The sequence below is a fragment of the Phyllobates terribilis genome, unplaced genomic scaffold, assembly GCF_046119375.1.
Source record: "Phyllobates terribilis strain yellow unplaced genomic scaffold, ASM4611937v1 Scaffold_2__4_contigs__length_985480577, whole genome shotgun sequence".
Lineage (NCBI taxonomy): Eukaryota > Metazoa > Chordata > Amphibia > Anura > Dendrobatidae > Phyllobates > Phyllobates terribilis.
Genome location: NW_027362762.1, coordinates 298,597,967 through 298,622,245, shown reverse-complemented (window position 1 = coordinate 298,622,245; position 24,279 = coordinate 298,597,967). Strand labels below are relative to the sequence as shown.

Genomic DNA, 24,279 nt, shown 5'->3' with positions numbered 1-24,279 from the left:
CTGTGCAGCATTATGGAGGACATGGATACCAGGATGGGGGTGGGGGCTATTAGTACAGAGTTGGGGGACATTACCCCTATAAACAGGGCTGTGGAGTTGGTAAGCCAAACCTTCGACTCCTCAGTTTCCATGACTGCGACTCCACGACCCCGACTCCCTCATACATAGCTCATGTTTAAGTGATAAATTTACTGTAGCACAAATTAATCTCCGCCAAAAGTTTAGATCAGAGATAGGACAGACATTTATAGTACATTTCATACCTTTCCAAAATTCTTATGGGGGAAAAAAAAAACAAAAAAAACAACCCACAAACTGGATTGAACTACTGTACCCAATTTATTATCTATTGTTGGCGTTGGTCCATTTTATTCCGACTCCACAAAAATGGACACATACTCCGACTCCACAGCCCTGCCTATAACAGTGTCAGCAGCAGATATACCTCCCCCCCCCCCCCCAATTACAGCGCGTCATGACCACATTTTTTGTTTCAATTTTTTTCAAATTTCCTCCTCTAAAACCTGGGTGTGTCTTATAGTCCGAAAAATATGGTTTCTATTTCTTTAAGCTTTGTTAGCCCTTTTTGGCTGATGTGATTGTCGTTGTGTGTAATATTTATGATTTGATTTCTTTGCTTGTGTGGATTGGGTGGTTTTTTTCCGACATCTGGTGAGAATTTCATGTTAATGGCACCTTTTAGAAATGTTTACTTAGAAATAAGTGTTGAACACATCACTAATTTTCTATCTATCCATCCAAACTCAAATACACAGAGGGCCAAAATTAAAAGCTTTGACAAAGTCGCAGGCCAACCTTGGTATATACAGGTGCTTCTCACAAAATTAGAATATCATCAAAAAGTTAATTTATTTCAGTTCTTCAATACAAAAAAGTGAAACTTGTATATTATATAGTCAATACAAACAGAGTGATCCATTTCAAGTGTTTATTTCTGTTAATGTTGATGATTATTGCTTACAGCCAATGAAAACACAATCTATGGGGTATTGTCAAGAAGGTGAGACACCAGACCCAACAATGCAGACGAGCTGAAGGCTGCAATCAAAGCAACCTGGGCTTCCATAACACCTCAGCAGTGCCACAGGCTGATCACCTCTATGCCACGCCGCATTGATGCAGTAATTGATGCAAAAAGAGCCCCGACCAAGTATTGAGTGCATTTACTGAACATGCATTTCAGTAGGCCAACATTTTGGATTTAAAAAACATTTTTCAAGCTGTTATAAAGTATTCTAATTTACTGAGATAATGACTTTTGTGTTTTCATTGGCTGTAAGCCATAATCCTCAACATTAACAGAAAAACACTTGAAATAGATCACTCTGTTTGCAATGACTCTGTATAATGAGTTTCACTTTTTGTATTGAAGAACTGAAATAAATTTACTTTTTGATGATATTCTAATTTAGTGAGATGCACCTGTATTTATTAAAATAAGTCTACAATTGAAGTTTTTCCTTATCAAATATAACTATGAACTTTTTCATATGCAAACAAACTTAAAGGGATTGTCCCACAAACAAAGTACATTTTAATTAATAGATCTTAGAATAAAATATTGAAATATGTTACGTAAGAGTAGTAAAAAGCATATGGCCCAATAACCTAATTTTAAATATGTAATCACAAAGGATAAAAAACCTTGAATAAAAATAATGAAGTATGATACCCCCACAGTGAATTCCTCTACATGCACAGTAAGCTGACCCTACTGTACCCTACTCCCTCAATTCCCGTGACAAATGGTGACCCATCACTGCATGATTCTCTAACTGTAAGCCACAAAAAGTTCTCCATACAGTATCATGGGCCCGACATAGTCATCCATGCAGTCTAATGTGCCCCACACCTCTGCCCATTGCCCTGCTGCTCCCGTCTCTTCATGGTGTCTTCAGATACTCTGTACAAAGGCGCGTTCTAGTGACGTCATCGTGCCCGCTGCACTGAGACGTCAGACGCAGAGGGAGAATGAAGAGAGGGAACGTCAGCTGATGCTTCCTCCTCAATCATTGCTTTCAATTGTATCAGCATCTATGATGCCGATATATAGTTGAAAGTGCGATGCTTGGTGGAGGGCCAGGCCAAATGTACTCGGTAACCCGCCTGGTGTCGCGGGCCAAATATTCTCCTCCTGTAGGCCGGGTTTGTCCCGGGGCTAGAGTTTGACGTGTGTGTGTGTGTGTGTGTGTGTGTGTGTGTGTATGTATATGTATGGGTGGCGAGCATTTTATATTGGTTTATGGTCTCCATCGTGTCATGTGCTGCTCCCCATCCTCCGCCCCCATTCTGTCATGAGGTGCTCCCCATCCTGTGACCCCATCCTGTCATGTGCTGACCTTTATCCTGTCATGTGGTGCTGCCGTCCTGCTCCCCCATCCTGTCATGTGCTTCTGCGGGATTGTGGCACCGGAATCGGCGCCTGCGCAGTCCTCTTTCCGGCGTTCTTTTGTTGACGACACATTGCAAGTGTGTCTTCAATAAAACGGCGCTGGAAGTGCGCCATTTCCGACGGCGGATTCATCTCCCGGCCCGTAGAGACCCCGGGGTAATCCCGGATAGGTAAATTGTTGTGCCGGAGATCGCGGTATGCGTTCAGTGCTTATGCATACCGCGATCTCCTAGGCCACAATCCTCATCCCCATTTAGGATGTGGATTCGTTCCTCTGTGGGGTACACACTGCGCAGGCGCGTCACGCTTGCACAGTCTATAAAGGCTTCAGACAGAGGTACGCTCCTAGGGTTATATATTTACGAAGTGGAGGAAATTATTTGATGCCTTGCTGTTTTTGTAAGTTTGCCCACTGACAAAGGTATGAACAGTCTCTATATAATTTTAAGGGTAGGTTAATTTTAACATTGAGAGATAGAATATCCCCCAAAAAATTAAGAAAATCACATTGTATGAATTAGATAAATTTATTTGCATTTTGCAGTGAGAAATAAGTATTTGATCCCCCACAAACCATTAAGAGTTCTGGCTCCTACAGACCAGTTAGACGCTCCTAATCAACTCGTTACCTGCATTAAAGACCGCTGTCTTACATAGTCACCTGTATAAAAGACTCCTGTCCACAGACTCAATTAATCAGTCAGACTCTAACCTCTACAACATGGGCAAGACCAAAGAGCTTTCTAAGGAGGGGCAAGATCATAAACCTGCACAAAGCTGGAATAGGCTACAAAATCATAAGTAAGATGCTGGGTGAGAAAGAGACAACTGTTGGTGCAATAGTGAGAAAATGGAAGAAATACAAAATGACTGTCAATCGACATCGATCTGGGGCACCATGCAAAATCTCACCTCGTGGGGTATCCTTGATCATGAGGAAGGTGAGAGATCAGCTTAAAACTACACGGGGGGGGAACTTGTTACTGATCTCAAAGCAGCTGGGACCACAGTCACCAAGAAAACCGTTGGTAATACATGACTCCTTAAGGCTATGTGCCCGTAATGCTGAAATGCTCTGGATTTTTTCCTGAGCGTTTCTGCATTTCCCTGGCAGAAAAAAACGCATGCGGATTGTACATGCGTTTTCCTGCCAGGGACAAGCTTAAGTGAAGCGTTCTTCACATGCATTTCCGCATGCGGGTTGTCAAGTGCTTTCCAAGCGATTTTAGCATCACTTGGAAAGTGCTTGACAACTTGGTCACACTATATAAATCCATGCAACCGGCATGGATTTATATAGTGTGACCGAAAGAATGGTAAAAAATAAATATTATACTTACCTTCTGATGGCCCCCGTTCTCCTTGTCTTGGCTTGCCGGCCGCTCTCTGTAGACTAAAGGACCTTTGAACGTCAGCGGTCGCGTGACTCGTCACATGACTAAATGACGTCACCGCAGGTCCTTTTAGTCTACCGCGAGCTGCCGGCAAGCCTAGACAAGGACACCGGAGGCCATCAGAAGGTAAGTATAATATTATTTATTTTTTTCAGATACTATGGTACCCGGGTCCGGAGGAGACTCTCCTCTTCTCCAAACCTGGGTATCATCCGCATATTGAAACGCATGGAATCCGTATCTGCAGATGTAGTGATGCGGATTCCATGCGGTCCAATGCAAGTCAATGGCGCTGAAAACGCCGCGATTCCGCAAAATACATGGTAGTGCTGCGGATTTTTCCCCAATGATCCGCAGCGGAAATTTCCGCAGCATGTGCATAGCACATGCGGATTATTATTGGTAACATGCCAGACCTTCTACCAAGCGTTTTTTAAGCATTTCTGCAGCGGAATTGCTTAAACGCATAGTGGGCACACAGCCTAAAGGTTTCAAAATCCTGCAGTGCCCTCAAGGTCCCCCTGCTCAAGTAGGCGCATGTACCGGCCCGTCTGAAGTTTGCCAATGAACACCTGGATGATTCTGTGAGTTATTGAGCTCTTTGGCATTAACTCAACTCGCCGTGTTTGGAGGAAGAGAAATGCTGCATGGAGGTCGAAACATGTTTTGGGAGTGTCTCTCTGCGAAGGTCACACGACTACTTCACCGCATCAATGAGAGAATGGATGGAGCCATGTACCATAAAATCCTGAGTGACAACCTCCTTCCCTCTGCAAGGGCATTAAAAATGGGTCGTGTCTGGGTCTTCAAGCAAGACAATGATCCAAAACATACAGCCAAGGCAACAAAGGAGTGGCTTAAAAAGGCGCACATTAAAGCCATGGAGTGGCCTAGCCGGTCTCCAGACCTTAATCCCATAGAAAACTTATGGAGGGAGTTGAAGCTCCGAGTTGCCAAGCGACAGCCTCAAAATCTGAGATGATCTGCAAAGAGGAATGGACCAAAATTCCTCCTGACATGTGCGCAAACCTCATCAACTACAAAAAACGTGACTGCTGTGCTTGCCAACAAGGCTTTTCGCCACCAAGTATTAAATGTTGTTTGCCAGAGGTATCAAATACTTATTTCTCGCTGCAAGATGCAAATAAATTTATACAATGTGATATATATATATATATATATATATATATATAAATCTCCACCAAAAAATATTATATCTCTCAATGTTAAAATTAACCTACCCTTAAAGCTATAGACTGTTCATGTCTTTGTCAGTGGGCAAACTTACAAAAGCAGCAAGGGATCAAATGATTATTTTATAATTATTTTATATAGTTTCAGCTCTCTGGTAGCCACTTGGATACGCACAGGGTTTTTATGTCAAGACTGAATAAAGTTTTATTGCCCTTCATAAACTTTACAGCTCCAAAATGAAACGGCCATTCTTCAGCACAATTGAACAAACAACCAGTCCCTTCTTTGGGTAAGGCAAAGTGAGTGAAACAGTCTCACCAACCTGGTTTGCAGGAAGTTCTCAGGCTTCAGTACAGACTATCCACCAGCTCTTTCTCCAGCCTCAGCACACTACTACTACCTGAGCTAGACCAGGTGCATTTTATTAGGCCAGCAAGACCTGGACTGGAGTTTTGGAGCAGATTTTCCCGCCCGGGCTCTTATGGTCGCTCCTAAATCTTGGACCCAAAATCCAGTTAAAATAAAAACCATCTTGTTCACACATAGTGTCGCCACAGAGGGCTATAAGAATCTAAGTAATTTTAATATTTTTGGTGAGCTGCCTCCATTTGTTCATATTTGGAAGGTTTGGAAATGCCTGGGAGGCTTGGCACCCCAAATCTTTTGTTTTGGTTCTGCTTCAAATTTCTTACTATTTATCAATGTAACTGTTGCATCCTTTCACATTAACTAAATAATATAATTGTATTAATTTATATTATATCATTCATGTGAAAGGATGCGTCAGTTATATTGTATTTAGACACCACTGGCTGTGTTTTTTTGCGGTCATTGGTTTTAAATTTTCAAATGTCAGCAAAACCATATTAAATATAATGTATTCATCCCTTCCATTCATTATACAGGATTAATAAATGAGTGCTGTACCATCACTGGATCTTTCGACACATGATGATTAGCTAATAAAAGCAGTATACTGTTTGTGTACAGTCTATTACCCCAAATTCATGAATTCTTTTTGTGCTATCAGTTTTCAGATATTTTACTTAGATTTAAATTTTAAATCTTGGGACACTGTGTGAATAAAGGTCAGACTTTATTTTATTATGCTAATTTTAATTTATTTCTTTACAGCATTCTGCTTCTTGGACAAGATGGTGCTATTTTGCTTCACGTCTGCAATATTCAACGACACATAATCCTGAAGAAAAGGTCAGCAATTTTCTGCATGTGATATTCACTTTTTTATTTGTACAGTATTCAATGAGGTTTTTTTCCTTTCCTTACTTTTTGCCAGTACTTTGGAGAGTTTTAGTGAAAGGCTATTCCACTGGTATAAATAAGGCATGAAACGTTATATACCATACATTTAATATATTACATGTATGGATCTTCTTCCTCCATCAATATAGAATAAATTCAAACAGTCCCATTGAGCTCATTTTTAATCTGCCTCTTTGATGAGGAGGCAGCATACTCTACCAGGTCATGTACCCTTATCCTATCTCAAGTTATTCTTTTATTTGTGTCAACAAGTATTGAAGGAGCATTCATTGCAGTTCATGTTGACTGCCATCCCTAGGAAACTTGTGAGCATTGATGCATTATTAGCTTTGTGTCCCAGAACAAGCATGATGTGAATACAAAGTCAGTGACACTAAGCATGGACAGCAGAAAAAGCAATCCCAGCTAACCTAAACTCAATGTGCATGTGCGGCCGAATGGCCGCTACAGTCAGTCTGGAATTATGGTTTTCAATTTATCAATATTTTTTTTTTTTACAGCCTAAAGTGACAAATCATGGCCATGTCATATTTGCACAATAATTTCCAACTTTTTTTTTTGGTACTTGCCAGTTTTGATAAGTGGGCTTGCAGAAAATGGTGCACATCTTAGTGAAACCATCCCACATACCCATACTTGCTGTTAGCAGCATGAAAAGGTTTTCTTTTTTTGTGATATCTGAATATAACAATCACCCTGACTAGTCTATGGGGGGCGGTGACTTGTGTCTCCCTGACTGGCTGTTTCATAATTTTTGTGTTTGAAATCCTGTGCACGCACATTATGTCCTTCCTTCCTGAGCATGCACCATAAGGCCGTTCTTTCACTGGTGCACTGCGCATGTCCCGGAAAGAAGGATGTTACCTACGCAAGAGTTCTAGCACAGAAGAAAGGACATGGCCAGTTATGGGGGCCACCATTGAAGGCCAAACTGCCCTGGATAAAGAGGTGCCCCCTCGGTACTTTAAAGTATCGCTATCTGCGACATGATTAGGATGCGGGATTAGCCATCTCAATGTTATTTGGGCGATTTGTGGGGCCCGACAGGTTCTATACAATGTGGTCACAATACTTTTTAGGTTTAGGAATCTATAATGTTAATGTATATGGGACGTAAACCTTGGATCTCTGACAGCTGTCATACACTGGCATCTGCTACCATTGCAAATCCTTGTAAGGTGTTATGCACACGCCCGGACTGACTGGCGTGTGCGGGAGTAGTGGTTCCACTGGACCATGAACCGGAGAGTGCCTGGAGGGGCGTGACTAAGTATCTGGCCAATCCGACCAAGGTGGCACGACGGCATACGACGCCAGTGCACCAAGGAGAAACCGGGCAGAGGGACCAGGTGCTACTCCAGGTCAAACTCCGGACACGGGGGTTGACCCACACAGGGATTACTGGAACAGGCAGGTTAGGCTGGCACAGACTGGTGGATATAAGCGAACACGGCAGGTATGCAGACGGGTGGATACAGGCGAGTATGCAGGCGGGGAGGTACTGGCAGAAAGGACGGGCTGGAGCACAGAGAGGACAAGACCCAGTACAGACTGGGTCACAGAAACAGAACCGCAGATGCGGTAGCCAAACACAGAAGAGAGGGAATGCCCGAAGCGGTGGGCAAGAGCAGAGCAGGACGGGACTGCCGGAGCAGCGAGCGCAAGCAGAGCAGGACAGGACTGCCAGAGCAGCGAGCAGAAGCAGAGCAGGACGGGACTGCCGGAGCAGCGAGCAGAAGCAGAGCAGGACGGGACTGCCGGAGCAGCGAGCAGAAGCAGAGCAGGACAGGACTGCCGGAGCAGCGAGCAGATGCAGAGCAGAAACCGCAGGAGCGGAAACCGCAGAGCGGTAAACAAGGCAGGAGCAGAGCGGAAACCGCAGAGCGGTAAACAAGGCAGGAGCAGAGCGGAAACCGCAGAGCGGTAAACAAGGCAGGAGCAGAGTGGAAACCGCAGAGCGGCTAAGTAGGCAGGAGCAGAGCGGAAACCGCAGAGCGGTAAACAAGGCAGGAGCAGAGCGGAAACCGCAGAGCGGTAAACAAGGCAGGAGCAGAGCGGAAACCGCAGAGCGGTAAACAAGGCAGGAGCAGAGCGGAAACCGCAGAGCGGCTAAGTAGGCAGGAGCAGAGCGGAAACCGCAGAGCGGCTAAGTAGGCAGGAGCAGAGCGGAAACCGCAGAGCGGCAAACAAAGCAGAGCAGGGGGGACAGGGCTCTGTTCACACGGAACAGACAGGAAGAGAAAGGCAGAGCCAGATACCCACAGGGTACTTGCAGTGAAGTAGCGAGTGGACCACAAACTCACAAACGGGAGTACAGAGACAACAAGCAGGAGTTAGGTACGAGTTCAGACTCTGCAGAAAAAGGAAGGGAACGGACATAGAGGCAAAACAGGTAAAGGATAGGAGAGAGTTCAGACTGGAACTGAGTGTACGGAGGAGATCGACACTGCAGCGGGATACAGGAGCGGGTCTTGGAATACGGCCCCCAGAGAGGCGGGACGAACAGGCAAGGAGCGTGTTCAGACAGGACAGACAAGATACAGGAGCGGGTCTAGGTAATCGGCCCCTAGAAGGCGGGAGGAACAGGCTAGGAGCGTGTTCAGACAGGCCTGGAAATACAGCCTCCAGGAGAGGCAGCAGGCAAGAGTACACAGACAGGACTCAGTTCAGACACGGGAACTGATACCGCAAGGCAGGAGACATAGACAGGACTCAGTTCAGACACGGGAACTGATACCGAAAGGCAGGAGACAAAGACAGGACTCAGTTCAGACACGGGAACTGATACTGCAAGGCAGGAGACATAGACAGGACTCAGTTCAGACATGGGAACTGATACCGCAAGGCAGGAGACCAAGAACGGGACCTGGCACCTTCAGAGTGCATGCACACACTGAATGAAACACTATGCTCAGGCAGGGATAGATGGGAGCAGCTGAGCTATATACCAGGTGACAGACAGCAATAGGCTGAGGACGCACAAGGGGTGTGACCCACAGCAGGTACAAAAAGCAGGAAGTGATCGGGCGCCACCCTTAAGCAGCAGAAACAGACACAAACAGACAGCATGGAGGGAAGCCAGAGAGACATTCTGGACAGGAGATCAAGTGCGCGCTCTTGCACAGTGGGAGATGGACCACTATGCAAGGACGCCGCCAGGTATGTTACATAAGGCTATGTGCACACTAAGCGTTTTTGCTGCTTTTCTGCCGCAAAAACGCTTGCCAATCGGTCTGCCAGCTATTGCAATGGTAATCCTGATGTGCTGTGCACATGATGTGGAAATTTCTGCTCAGGATTACCATTGCTGAAAAAAATGCAGCGTGTCCGTTCTTTGCTCATTTCCGCCGCGAATTTGCGCCCATTGCCTTGAAATGAACCGCAGCAAATCCGCAGATATAGATTTGCTACACTTCAATTAAAGCCAATGGACTAGAATTTGCGACTGAAACGCCCTGCAGATGGTACCCAGGTCGGCAGAAGAGGACTTACTCCTCTCATCCGACCGCTGCTCCCGCTGATAACAGTGAGAGCAGCGCGGCTGGGGGGAGCAGTAGTCTTTTACACTCCTTTCAGTATACATTGCTGTCTTCTACAGCAGTGAAATCAGTGAGGGACAATCGTTGGCAGTAATCATGGACTGCGTCATGACGGCGGACAGGTGAGGGATATGGTTGGTTTTTGTCTTTTTTTCCTTTTTTTTTTTTTTCAGAAGATCGAAGGCTTCGAGGACTGACAGCGCAATAAAATTTTTTTTAAAACTATGTGTTTTTCATTTCATTAAAATACTTTATTCTGGCCCTGTATTTATTAAATAGGCGGCGATTAACTTTACATAGTTAGTAATGGAGGGTTTCTTATAGACACCCTCCATTACTTACCTGGGCTTCACGTCAGCGGCCAATACAAGACGGACGTGAACCCCAACCCCATTTCCCCACTCGCCACCGCTACACGGCAGTAGGAAGAGCGAAGGCTAAGCGCCAGATTTGGCGCATCTTATGGATGCGCCGTTTCTGGGACTTCTGAGGGGTGATATTAATAGCCGTGGAGGGGGCTAGTATTCATGGCCCCTTCCCTGGCTATTTAATATCAGCCTGCAGCTGTCCGTTTAGCCTTTTCTGGTTAGATTTTATATGGGGACCCCATGTCAAATTTTTTTTTTCTGGGGTCCCCCTGTAATCTATGCAGTAAAGGCTAAACAAACAGCTGTGGGCTGATATTAATAGCCAGGGAACATTGTTGGCTAATGGCTCCCTCCCCGGCTACTAATATCAGCCTCCAGCGGTCGGCTTTCCCTCTGCTGGTTATACACCGCGTGCAGAATTATTAGACAAATGCGTATTTTGATCACTTTGATACTTTTTATACATATTGTCCTACTCCAAGCTGCATAGGCTTGAGAGCTAACTACCAATTAAGTAAATCTGGTGATGTGCATCTCTGTAATGAGGAGGGGTGTTGACTAATGACATCAACACCCTATATAAGGTGTCCTTAATTATTAGGCAACTTCCTTTCCTTTGGCAAAATGGGTCCGAAGAGAGATTTGACCGGCTCTGAAAAGTCCTAAATTGTGAGATATCTTGCAGAGGGATGCAGTAGTCTTGAAATTTCCACACTTTTGAAGTGTGATCACTGAACAATCAAGCGTTTCATGGCAAATAGCCAACAGGGTCGCAAGAAGCGTGTTGGCCTAAAAAGGCGCAAAGTAACTGCCCATGAATTGAGGAAAATCAAGCGTGAAGCTGCCAAGATGCCATTCGCCACTAGTTTTGCCATATTTCAGAGCTGCAACGTTACTGGAGTATCAAAACGCACAAGGTGTGCGATACTCAGGGACATGGCCAAGGTAAAGAAGGCTGAAAAACGACCACCTTTGAACAAGAAACATAAGATAAAACGTCAAGAATGGGCCAAGAAATATCTTAAGACTGATTTTTCGAAGGTTTTATGGACTGATGAAATGAGAGTGACTCTTGATGGGCCAGATGGATGGGCCAGAGGCTGGATCAGTAAAGGGCAGAGAGCTCCACTCCGACTCAGACGCCAGCAAGGTGGAGGTGGGGTACTGGTATGGGCTGGTATCATCAAAGATGAACTTTTGGAACCTTTTCGGGTTGAGGAAAAAGTGAAGCTCAACTCCCAGACCTACTGCCAGTTTCTGGAAGACAACTTCTTCAAGCAGTGGTACAGGAAGTCGGTATCATCAAGAAAAACATGATTTTCATGCAGGACAATGCTCCATCACAAGCTTCCAACTACTCCACAGCGTGGTTGGCCAGTGAAGGTCTAAAAGAGGAAAAAGTAATGACATGGCCCCCTTGTTCACCTGATCTGAACCCCATAGAGAACCTGTGGTCCATCATAAAATGTGAGATCTACAGGGAGGGAAAACAGTACACCTCTCGGAACAGTGTCTGGGAGGCTGTGGTGGCTGCTGCATGCAATGTTGATCGAAAACAGATCAAGCAACTGACAGAATCTATGAATGGAAGGTTGTTGAGTGTCATCATAAAGAAAAGTGGCTATACTGATCACTAATTTTTTTGGTTTTTGTTTTTGCATGTCAGAAATGTTTATTTCTCAATTTTGTGCACTGATGTTGGTTTACCTGGTGAAATAAACAAGTGAGATGGAATTATATTTGGTTTTTATTAAGTTGCCTAATAATTCTGCACAGTAATAGTTACCTGCACAAACAGATATCCTCCTAAGATAGCCAAATCTAAAAAAAAAACACTTCAACTTCCAAAAATATTAAGCTTGGATATTTGAGTCTTTTGGGTTGATTGAGAACATAGTTGTTGATCAATAATAAAAATAATCCTCTAAAATACAACTTGCCTAACAATTCTTCCCCCTGTGTAAAATTGACGCTGGAGCCCACACCATTTTTTTTAATTTTTTTTTACTTTTAGGCTCTCTGCCCATGATCCGGACGTAGCAGCGCTTTGGACGCATATTTTTTGCTGCATCCAAAATGTTGCATTCCATTGAACGCAGGTAAATCCCCATGTGTTCACTGAACCATGCATATTTACCGCATTCAATACATTGTTGTGGTCAAATTTCTGTTGCGGAGACTAGCGACTCTGCAAGAGAATTTAACATGCTGTGGTCCTGAAAGAAGCGCCGCATGTCAGTGTCCACGGGTGATCCGCAGCCTCTGATGCACGCATAGTGGACATGGGATTTCTAGAAATCTCATCCACTATGCTGTAACATCTGGACCCTTCGGGTTTCATGCAGTGTCAAACCTGCAGCGGCTCCTGATCGTGTACATGTACCCAAACTCACCCGCAGCATGTCAATTTCTGTAGCGGACACGCTAGTTTCCACTGCTGATTTTGACCGTTTGAAGTGTCATTATATACGGTGAATTCACATGTACCGACATCAAAAGTGCAGCATTAGAACACCGCGATTTGGATGCAGCAAAAATACGCTGTGTCCAAAGTGCTGATGAGTGCTGATCGGGGGGACGTAGTGGCTAACCAAACTGCTATGAGCTGTTAATTATGGCCAGGGACCATGTTTGCAAATGACACCTTCCTAGGCCAAAAATAGTAGCGCACAGCTGCCCCAGAAATTACATGAATGGAAATGCTAATGAGATTGGGTGAATGGGATTAGCTGACACCTAGCTCTTTTGTTTGGTGATGACAAGGTGTCAATCAGACCCTTTCATCCCCAAATTTAAAGTAAAGAGTTAAATAAACACACACAGGGTAAACACTTCCTTTGAAATACAACAGACACATTCTTTAATCATTTAAATTAACCAATATACCCACCCCAGTTCTGATGGTAATCCAAGGGTTTAAGCAATGTCCCACCAAATTGCTTTTTGGAGCTAAATAAAGTTTTCATTGATGTAAAAAAACGAGGCAAAACCGCATGGTTTTTCCACAGCGTTTTTCCTGCCAAGGAGATGCAGACACGCTCAGGAAATTTCTTCTTCAAATCCTGAACATTCGCATATAGCCTAAGGAAAGCTTTTTTTTTTTGTAATCTACAATGGATTACTATGGTGATGGCTGATACTGTAGGGTATCCAGCTAGGATATCTGTTTAATGTATAAACTGACCGGATGTCTAAACATAATGTGCACATGTTTTGTTCTTTTCAAGACTAAATATCCTGTAAGATTTTAGCTTTTTGTATTTTTCATTGAATGAGAAACTAGTACGAGCTTCTATTTCATTGTAGATGATATAAATATGTGTAACTGTTGCTAAAAAAAAAGTACACTACATTGTTATCTAGATCAAAAATGCATATTTATTTGCACAACTAAAGATTTCCTTTCTAGTTTTGACAACTTGTTTCATGTTCGGAGACTCAGATCTATGTTTGTATAGTATCCGAGGTATAAAATATAATAACAAGCTATGCAAGCTCTTTTAACAGTCTCAGGAAGTCTGCTTGAAAGATATCTTTCAAAGGAGAAAACATTGCTTGGGTGCCTTACATGAGCCAAGTAAGTTTCCTTAAAAAAAAAAAAAAACCAAGTGAACTTAAACCTTTCTTGAAGGGAATGGTTTTTAAAGGTCTATATGGCAACATTGACTACTTCGGTTTGCTGGTTTTGTGTTTTTGTATTGGTTGTGATTTTAAAGGTGAATGAATAAATTCCAGTTTAAATGGAATTTACTTACATTTTTCAAAAATCTACATTTGCCAAAATGCAGATTTTTTTTTTTTTTTTTAATTCACTTTTGCACAGATTCAGCGTATGTCATGATGCCATGACCTTTTTCACGCTTGCGCAAAACCTTCCCCTGCCTCACAAAACCCTCCCTGGCCTCACAAAAGTTGGATGCCCCAGCTGAGCTGAGAGGCTCAAGGATTTTAGAGAGGTGAGCGGAGGGGGGAGTATTTAAAAAAAAAAAAAAATAATGTTTTGCTCTGGTCTCCAGAGAGACCCCAGAGCATATAAGGAACATTAAATTTGCATAGAATTTATTCTGTGCTGCCAGCACCTGTAAGCCCTGTGTGACAGCATTCTGAACTGCTGTCTGTATGCCCCCAGTGCGCTCTCCATAAAACTAAAAATAGCTTTTATTATCCTTACTTAGGGGGCTCCTCCTCTCTTCTTGATTTGTGTGGATGATGCCTCCTTCATCACCACACAGTGTCCTCCATTGCGCTCCTGCGCAGGCGTACTTCTCTGCCCTGCCGAGGGCAGAGCAAATGACTGTAGTGTGCATGCGCAAGGAAAGATAAAAATGCGTTGGCGCATTCGCACTACAATACTTTGCTCAGCCCTAGGCAGGGCAGAGAAAAGTGTGTCTGAGCAGTATGCGTCATCCGCAAGAAGAGTAGGCGCCGGACCATGACCAGCGACGCCCATTAGACCGGACCGCCCCGTAGGTGAGTAAAATAAAAGCTGTCTTTTTTTTTTTTGTTTGTTTTATAGGGATTGCATTGGGGCCAAAGACCTCATTCTACAATGCTATCACACAGGGCCTTTTAAGATGCATTTTCAAAATTTTGTGAGACTGAGTGATCAAATTGGGAGTCAATGAAAGATTTAATAAAATGTACTGCAGGGTGGGTTTTTTTTTTTTTTTTTTTTAAACTTAGTGTTGATTTTATCAAAGTTTTAAACTCTTGTTAAAAATAATGCTTGACTGTAAGCAAAAGTGTTTTGTGTGGCCAACCACCCTAATGGTGCATTTACACTAGGAGATAATTGTTCATGATTATTCACTTGATTATCTGCTGGTATAAAAAATGCATGATCAACCAGCAAATGAGCATAATGCTCTCTTGTCAGATAATCTGATCGCTAATACCAGCAAATTAAAATAATTGTTCTTGGCTGCACATCGCTTTGCGTGTAAGGCGATCGTCCATACCTTAGTAAGAAGGGTGAGTAACCCGTTGCATTGCTCTTTGTACAGTTTTAGGCATGTACCACTTTTGACAGAGAACTCTTCCAGTCTGTCTTCTCCTCAGCTGTTAAAGTGTGCAACATTGACAATAATGATGAAGACGGCCTGCGTGCTGTCGAAACGCGTTGTAGATTATACAAGGATTTCTAATAAAAGGTCTCAATTGACCATTCACCCCTGTCTTTATAAAGCGTTTTTTTATCCCCATCCATCACCCTAGTGCTTAAGATCACTGGCGTATTCGCATCTTTCTACATTGACAATAATGTCTGGTTAAAACGTTCCACTTGTCCATTACCCTCTGGGTGATAGGGCGTTGTGTGGGATCTCTGAATTCTACAGTACTTTCCTAGCTTGGCAAAGAGCTGGTTCGCAAATTCTCTTCCTTTGGTAGTGATGTAACCTCGTAAGGAACCCAAACCTCAAAGCAATATCATTGAAGATCTTCTCTGCCGCTGTTCAACCCACTTTATTGGTGGTGGCATATGCTTGAGCAAATCGAGTGAAATGGTCCATCACCACCAAGATGTATTCGGAACCACCCTTGCACGTCTCGAGATGTAGAAAGTCTATTGAGACCATCTCAAATGGATACGTAGTTTGGATGTTGACAATAGGTGCCCGGGTTGATGTGTTGGGACTCTTATCTTTCAGACACCCACACTCCCTGGTCATGTACAGTACAGACCAAAAGTTTGGACACGCCTTCTCATGTAAAGATTTTTTTTCTGTATTTTCTTGACTATGAAAATTGTACATTCACACTGAAGGCATCAAAACTATGAATTAACACATGTGGAATTATATACTTAACAAAAAAGTGTGAAACAACTGAAAATATGTCTTATATTCTAGGTTCTTCAAAGTAGCCACCTTTTGCTTTGATGACTGCTTTGCACACTCTTGGCATTCTCTTGATGAGCTTCAAGAGGAGTCACCGGAAATGGTTTTCATTTCACAGGTGTGCCCTGTCAGGTTTAATAAGTGGGATTTCTTGCCTTATAAATGGGGTTGGGACCATCAGTTGTGTTGTGCAGAAGTCCGGTGGATACACAGCTGATAGTACTACAAATTCTAAGTAAAGAAAAACGAGTGGCCATCATGACTTTAAGAAATGAAGGTCAGTCAGTCCGAAAAATTGGGCAAACTTTGAATGTATCCCCAAGTGCAGTTGCAAAAACCATCAAGCGCTACAAAGAAACTGGCTCACATGAGGACCGCCCCAGGAAAGGAAGACCAAGAGTCACCTCTGCTTCTGAGGATAAGTTTATCCGAGTCACCAGCCTCAGAAATCTTAGGTTAACAGCAGCTCAGATTAGAGACCAGGTCAATGCCACACACAGTTCTAGCAGCAGACACATCTCTACAACAACTGTTAAGAGGAGACTTTGTGCAGCAGGCCTTCATGGTAAAATAGCTGCTAGGAAACCACTGCTAAGGACAGGCAACAAGCAGAAGAGACTTGTTTGGGCTAAAGAACACAAGGAATGGACATTAGACCACTGGAAATCTGTGCTTTGGTCTGATGAGCCCAAATTTGAGATCTTTGGTTCCAACCACCTTGTCTTTGTGCGACGCAGAAAAGGTGAACGGATGGACTCTACATGCATGGTTCCCACCGTGAAGCATGGAGGAGGAGGAGGTGTGATGGTGTGGGGGTGCTTTGCTGGTGACACTGTTGGAGATTTATTCAAAATTGAAGGCATACTGAACCAGCATGGCTACCACAGCATCTTGCAGCGGCATGCTATTCCATCCAGTTTGCGTTTAGTTGGACCATCATTTATTTTTCAACAGGACAATGACCCCAAACACACCTCCAGGCTGTGTAAGGGCTATTTGACCAAGAAGGAGAGTGATGGGGTGCTACGCCAGATGACCTGGCCTCCACAGTCACCAGACCTGAACACAATCGAGATGGTTTGGGGTGAGCTGGACCGCAGAGTGAAGGCAAAAGGGCCAACAAGTGCTGAGCATCTCTAGGAACTCCTTCAAGATTTTTGGAAGACCATGTCCGGTGATTACCTCTTGAAGCTCATCAAGAGAATGCCAAGAGTGTGCAAAGCAGTCATCAACAAAATAGTGTGAAACAACTGAAAATATGTCTTATATTCTAGGTTCTTCAAAGTAGCCACCTTTTGCTTTAAGTATATAATTCCATATGTGTTACTTCATAGTTTTGATTCCTTCAGTGTGAATGTACAATTTTCATAGTCATGAAAATACAGAAATGTCTTTAAATGAGATGTGTCCAAACTTTTGGTCTGTACTGTACCTCTCAATATCTCTTTGCATGTATGGCCAGAAGAAACGTTCACGGACCAAGTTTGTCCTTTCCACTCCCAGGTGTCCCATGTTTTTATGGAATTCTTTGAAGAACAACCTACAGAATACTCTGGGTAGTACCAACTGCTGGTTTTGTCCTCTTTTAGGATACACCATACTGTCTTCACTGAGGTAGAGCTTCATCCATTCTTTAACTAAAACAGATACTGCTGGTGACTCATTATCTCTCTCCCTTTTACTTGGAAACCGATTTTGGTCCACATGAAGTAGTATTCTACCAATTATTTGATCCTCCCATTGTGCTCTATGGATTTTTCCTTTTGGTAGTTGTTGAATAGACAGGGGGTGATCTTGTTCTCTCGCTTTTATGGTGATTTCCACCGTCAACGGACACGACAATAGTGTGTCTTCCTCCTGAAAAGCATTTACTGCTTGGGTAGTGCTCTCAATTGCTTACACACTGACTTCCTCTGAGCATTCTTGCATAAACTCCTCAGGCTCTAGTGGCATTCTCGACAATCCGTCAGCATCCGCATTGCATTTTCCTGGCCTGTACTTGGTGCTGAAATTGAAGTCCGCTAGTTCAGCGACGCATCTCTGGCCCGTAGCATTCAGTTTGGCTGTAGTGAGGATATAGGTCAAAGGGTTGTTGTCAGTGTATACCTCAAACTCTTTGCTGTAGTAGAGAGAGCCCATTTCAATGCCAGGAACTACAATTTTCCGGAATGTAGATAGTGATTCTTCTCGGCATCTGTCAATGTTCTAGAACCGTACCCGATGACTCTCAATTTTCCATCTTGATGCTGATACAGAGCAGCTCCCAGTCCAACTGGAGAAGCGTCACAGTGAAGAACAAATGGTAAAATGAAATCCGGATATCCCAAGATGGGTGGTTTTACCAGGTAGTCTACTAGTTCTACCTATACCTCCTGGTGGTGGGCTGTTGGGATAAAACGGCGTTGTTTCTTTTAAGCCCGGCCCTACCCGCGTTCTTCTTTTTCTCCGTGGGTGTTGTTGACTCTGTCCCCACCCCTCCACCCCAAGAGGAGGTATAGCGGGGCCGCAATCCTGGAGAAGTTCCGAACGTAAGTACGATAGTAGGAGAGGAATCCTAAGATCTGCCTCAACTCCCCAACAGAGGGCCGCTTGTCTTTTAAGGCCTGTACCGGAGCGATTTCTGCTGGGTCCATGGTATATCCTTCTCCGGACACAATTTTCCCTAGAAATCGGACTTGCCTTTTGAACAGTTCACACTTCTTTGGGGGTCAACTTAACTCTGTGTTGTTGATGCTGCTGTAATACGGTCCTCACGTGTTCAACATGCTCCTGGAAGGTTTTGCTATGTACCACATTGTCATCCAAGTACTGCTGGCAGATGTCGTCCCTCAATACTTCTATGTCTCCATGTTCCTCTGGAATTCTGCTGGAGCTGAGCCCAAACTGTATGCAGATCCACTCATATAATCCCCACGGTGTGATGAATGCTGTCAAAGGTCTACTGGATTCTTCAACAAACCCTTGATGGTATGCTTTACCCTGATCGAGGACCGAGAACCAGGTACTTGGTACTTCCTGATATGCTGAATAGCCGATCTTGAATCTATGGTATCGGGTGCCGATCAGGTACTGACTTTCGGTTTAGTTTCCGGTAATCACAGCTAAGTCTCAATGTACCGTCCTCCTTCCTAACACAACACAAACAATAGGAGAGGAATAAGATGACTTTGACTTTTGGACCCAACCTCTGTTAAGTCTTGTAAATACTATTTCACTTCACGGTGTAATTGTTTCGGCACAGATATGTAACTTCTGGTTACTGGGGTCGTGTCTTTCAAGTTGATTTTCAACTGCAATGACTGGATACAGCCTATATCAGAGTCCTCTTTGGAGAATGCATGACACTCTTCTCTCAGCATCTGTTTTTGCTACCGCTAGATCTTCAGCACACAAGTGTTCCAGGGGTGCTCGGGGATCCCAGGACCCCGAGGTGAGTCGTGCAATTTCCTCTCCTTGGCAACCCCTGTTCCTTGGTGGGGAGACTGAATTCACGGTAGACCCTGGGCTGGTCTCACACTGGCTGGATATACATTTTTAACAGTTTTGATGTGACCGAACAGTCTTTGGATCCAGTCTAATTTTGTGTTTCTTAGTATTCATCACCGATATTGTCACTTGAGCAAACCCACCAGTAGGGATCTTAAGCACAGTCTCACCTTGAACCAGGCCTTCCGGAAGTTCTGAGGAGTCTTTTGGCATGAACAGTCTTTTCTAGACTTTTCTTCCCGGTTCTACCCGGACTCCACACCTCACCCCCATCATTTGATTTGCAGGGATGATGGTTGGGCTCCAGCCTACCTTGACTTTTTAGGTCCATTGTATTCTGTTCTTTCTTTACTCTATGAATCACATTTTCCGCCACGGCTTTGGTTATGGCAAGCCATGTGGCAATTACATCCACCACCAGCGTCCCTGCCTTGTGTTTTGTGATGACCTTACTGATTGCATTATAACCCAGGATAGGATCCTCTGCCATGCTCTGATCACTGGTCACGAGAAAAGGTACCAAAAGCTCAATGGTGTTGCTGTTCTTCGTGGCCGTCAGTTGGAAAGTCACTTCAACCCAGCCTATGAAAGGGATTTCGGTCTGGTTGACTGCTTTGCCGTGGAGTTCCACTGGTCCTAAGAGTTCTTTTAGCGACCGAAGGCAGTTATGTGGCAGGTAGTTCCTCCTCCATTCTTCATTTAAAAGGCTCCCTTGGGCTCATGTGTCCCACAGTGCTTTTATCAGTAGTTCATCTAGCTGGCACTGTATAAAGCACCTTTCACCGATTTAGGCTGATGAGGCTATCTTTACTGACCAAGGAATCCTCCTCCCAGGAGTACATAATTTGACCTCTGTACTGGGCATTAAGTAACTGATGCCCCTGTCTCTCTTGCAGTGGTTGCAGATGGGAACACATTTGGGGATAGTACTGACGCAGCTGTTTTTTACCTCATGTGCCGTTCTGGGGTTTGGTGAGATTTGGATTTGCTTCTGGGGCCTCCTCAGTGTCGCGGTTACCAGTCGCCCCGCCCTGGCATCCTCCTGTCTTTTAACCCAAATGACTATGACCATTGGCATTCCTTGGCATAATGTCCTTCCTCACCACATCTTAGACAGTTGACACACACCGTACTCTGATTTGATGAACGGCACGCTTCACAAGCCGGGCATCTTCTGTTTTGGAACCCACTCCTGGGTCTGAGGGATACAGGTTCTGGCTTGGATTAAATCAACTTTTTTACCTCAATCAACTCGGCTCGCAGTTCTCCTATTAGTTCCGCCCAGTCAGCGCTGCCGGTTCTCTCTTTTGTTGGTGCTTTAAGGTTCCTTCTCGGAGGTGACACTGGAGGGTCTCCATGATTATCTTCGGACTGGCCACTGGGGGGTCTCCAACTTCAGCTGACTCTTTGGTGATTTTGGGAGCAGAGCCTTCTTCTTTTTTTTTTTTTTTTTTTTTTTTTAATATTGATTTTCAAGCAATACAGATCAGTTCAATTACATGACAAATTCCGTTTTGTTTCTTATTTTATCCTTTACATTTCATTTTAATGTGTGTATGACATGGTACATCAAAAATCTTAGACAAGCTTTTTTAATTTCCCTTTCCTACCCCCCCCCCCACACACTCTGCGTGCTCAACCCCCGAAAGGAAAAACAAAAAACTAGAATTGATGGTATCGGGACACAGCCTTCAACGCATTTAAGGAGATACCACTTGGTGTCTTTTAATTGAGCTCTCAGTCTGTCTTTAATAGCTAGTGGTAGTGTGGGAATAAGAAAAGACCAAGTCGTGATAAATCTTCCGTTAATCTTTGTCAGTTAATGTTTCCAGCCACTCCATTTTGAATAGGAACATTTATTTTAGTCTGTATCAGCGATTGGGATGGTACATTAGGGTACAACCAGTGGTGTAGTATACTTTTCCTGACTGCTGAGGCCCATATTACCAGAACTGCTTTTATGTTTGGGCAAAGATTTGACACTCCCCTAGTATATTAAAAATTGCCCATTGCGCTGTAAGTGGAAATGTAATATGAAGGGTATTTTGTATTTCTATATGTGTCTCATGCCACAAATCCTGTATCTTTGGTCAATTCCATAAGTGATGAAGAATGTCCGTGTTGTGTATCCCACATTTTGAGCTTGTATATGGTGTTGTAGGTGTCATTTTAGCCTATTTTGCTGTGGTTATGTATACTCAGTGGAGGATTAATAGTCATCTAATATATATAATTGTCTTATCCCGTCTGTCGGTCTGTCCTTCTGTCCAGGAAATCCCGCGTCGCTGATTGGCTGCGGCCGGACCAATCAGCGACGCGGCATTTCAGAAAAATATGGCAGCCATTAGCGGCTCATCTGCCAACCGGAGGCGCCGCTGACCTCCATGCGGCTACCGTCGGGAGATCAGCGGCTACGGCCGCTGATCTCCCGACGGCAAGTGTGACACCCCCCCCCCCCTCCCCTTTCTTGCTCAGGGCCCCGGCACCCGGCGCAATACTTACCCCTCCCTGTGCCTCCGCAGCAGCTCCCGTCTCTTCCGCTCCCGCACTGTGATGTCTCAGGTCAGAGGGCGCGGTGACGTCTTTCCACCGCGCTCTCTCCTGAGCGGTCACAGCGCAGAGCGGGAAGATGCCGATGCGCGTGAGGAGTCCGGAGCAGCGGCAGCAGCATCAACAGGTGAGAAGTGAGGTGAGTATTGGATTTTTTTTTTTTTTTATTGTATGGGGGCATAGGGCATTAAATGGTGGGGTGGGGGTGTGTAACGCATTATAAGCGAGGGGGGAATGTGACTTCCTGCATGGGGCATTATATATGGGGGGGATGTGACTTCCTGCATGGGGCATTATATGGGGGGGATGTGACTTCCTGCATGGGGCATTATATAGGGGGGGATGTGACTTCCTGCATGGGGCATTATAAGGGAGGGGGGGATGTGACATCCTGCATGGGGCATTATAAGGGAGGGGGGGATGTGACATCCTGCATGGGGCATTATAACGGATGGGGGGATGTGACATCCTGCATGGGGCATTATAACGGATGGGGGGATGTGACATCCTGCATGGGGCATTATAAGGGAGGGGGGATGTGACATCCTCCATGGGGCACTATGGGGGGGATGTGACTTCCTGCATGGGGCATTATATGGGGGGGATGTGACTTCCTGCATGGGGCATTATAAGGGAGGGGGGGATGTGACATCCTGCATGGGGCATTATAAGGGAGGGGGGGATGTGACATCCTGCATGGGGCATTATAAGGGAGGGGGGGATGTGACATCCTGCATGGGGCATTATAACGGATGGGGGGATGTGACATCCTCCATGGGGCACTATGGGGGGGGATGTGACTTCCTCCATGGGGCATTATATAGGGGGGATGTGACTTCCTGCATGGGGTATTATATAGGGGGGATGTAACTTCCTGCATGGGGTATTATATAGGGGGGATGTAACTTCCTGCATGGGGCATTATAACGGAGGGGGGGGATGTGATTTCCTGCATGGGGCATTATAAGGGAGGGGGGATGTGACATCCTGCATGGGGCATTATGTGGGGGGAGGATGTGACATCCTTCATGGGGCATTATAAGGGAAGGGGGGATGTGACATCCTGCATGGGGCATTGTATGGGCGTGGGGGATGTGACTTCCTGCATGGGGTATTATATAGGGGGGGATGTGACTTCCTGCATGGGGAATTATAAGGGAGGGGGGGATATGACATCCTGCATGGGGCATTATCCTGCATGGGGCATTATATGGGGGGGGGGGGATGTGACATCCTTCATGGGGCATTATAAGGGGGGGGGATATGACATCCTTCATGGGGCATTATAAGGGAGGGGGGGATGTGACATCCTGCATGGGGCATTATAAGGGAGGGGGGGGATGTGACATCCTGCATGAGGCATTATATGGGGGGGGGGGAAGTGACATCCTGCATGAGGCATTATAAGGCAGGTGGATGCTCCCTGGTCCTCACTAACACGGTTCACTGATTGGTCGCGGCTGCGACCAATCAGCGATATCTGCGCCAAATTTAAACACCGCTCTGCTGATTGCTCACGGCCGCGGCCAATCTGCGATTGTGACGCCAAATTTAAACACTGTCTCCGGGCAATTGGCGGCAGATTTAAAATAAGTACGCCACCGTCGGGAGACATATTCTAGAATACCCGATGCGTTAGAATCGGGCCACTATCTAATGTCTGTATAGCTACTATAGGAGATATATTTCTTTTGTGACATCGTGGCATTCAAAAAATCTCCCACTTCAAACCCTGTAATATCTTTCCCATTTGGAAGGCCCAGTGTTCTACCCCTCCCAAGACCAGCGTTGGCATAGTATAGAGAATATATATTGCTCGTTGAAGCAATTTGCAATCTCGAGGTTTTAAGAAAAACCTCCATGTTATTAATCTGAGCAGTATCTCTCCTACCGCTAATATATTTTTGGGCTAGGCTACGCGCCTGAAGAAAGAGGGAAGGGTCTTTGTCTGAAAGAGGGGAAGCTGCTGTTGTAAAAGGTAGTAGAGAAATTTTGGTCTAGCATGTTAGCCACCATGGCGCATCCCTGTTTTGCCAAAGTTTCATAATGTGTGGATGCGTGTTTATTCATAAAGCCCGGGTTACCTAGGAATTTCTGGAAGGGAGATGTATTCCCTGATCCTCTACTAGTTTTTCTCCCCTTCCTCCATGTCAAAAGCAGAGCCTTTCTTTAACTTCTGTTTGCTCAATTGACTCCAAACTAGCTGCCTCATTC

At 44.8% G+C, this 24,279-nt stretch overlaps 1 protein-coding gene across 1 annotated transcript in view; it reads left to right on the top strand.

The window, feature by feature from the left end:
- Nucleotides 1-24,279, top strand: part of PCCA (propionyl-CoA carboxylase subunit alpha) — a 578,010-nt gene that overhangs the window by 33,529 nt on the left and 520,202 nt on the right. The window contains exon 2 of the mRNA XM_073670397.1: nucleotides 6,136-6,213. Coding sequence (XP_073526498.1) covers nucleotides 6,136-6,213 — 78 coding nt within the window. The remainder of the gene's footprint in view (nucleotides 1-6,135; nucleotides 6,214-24,279) is intronic.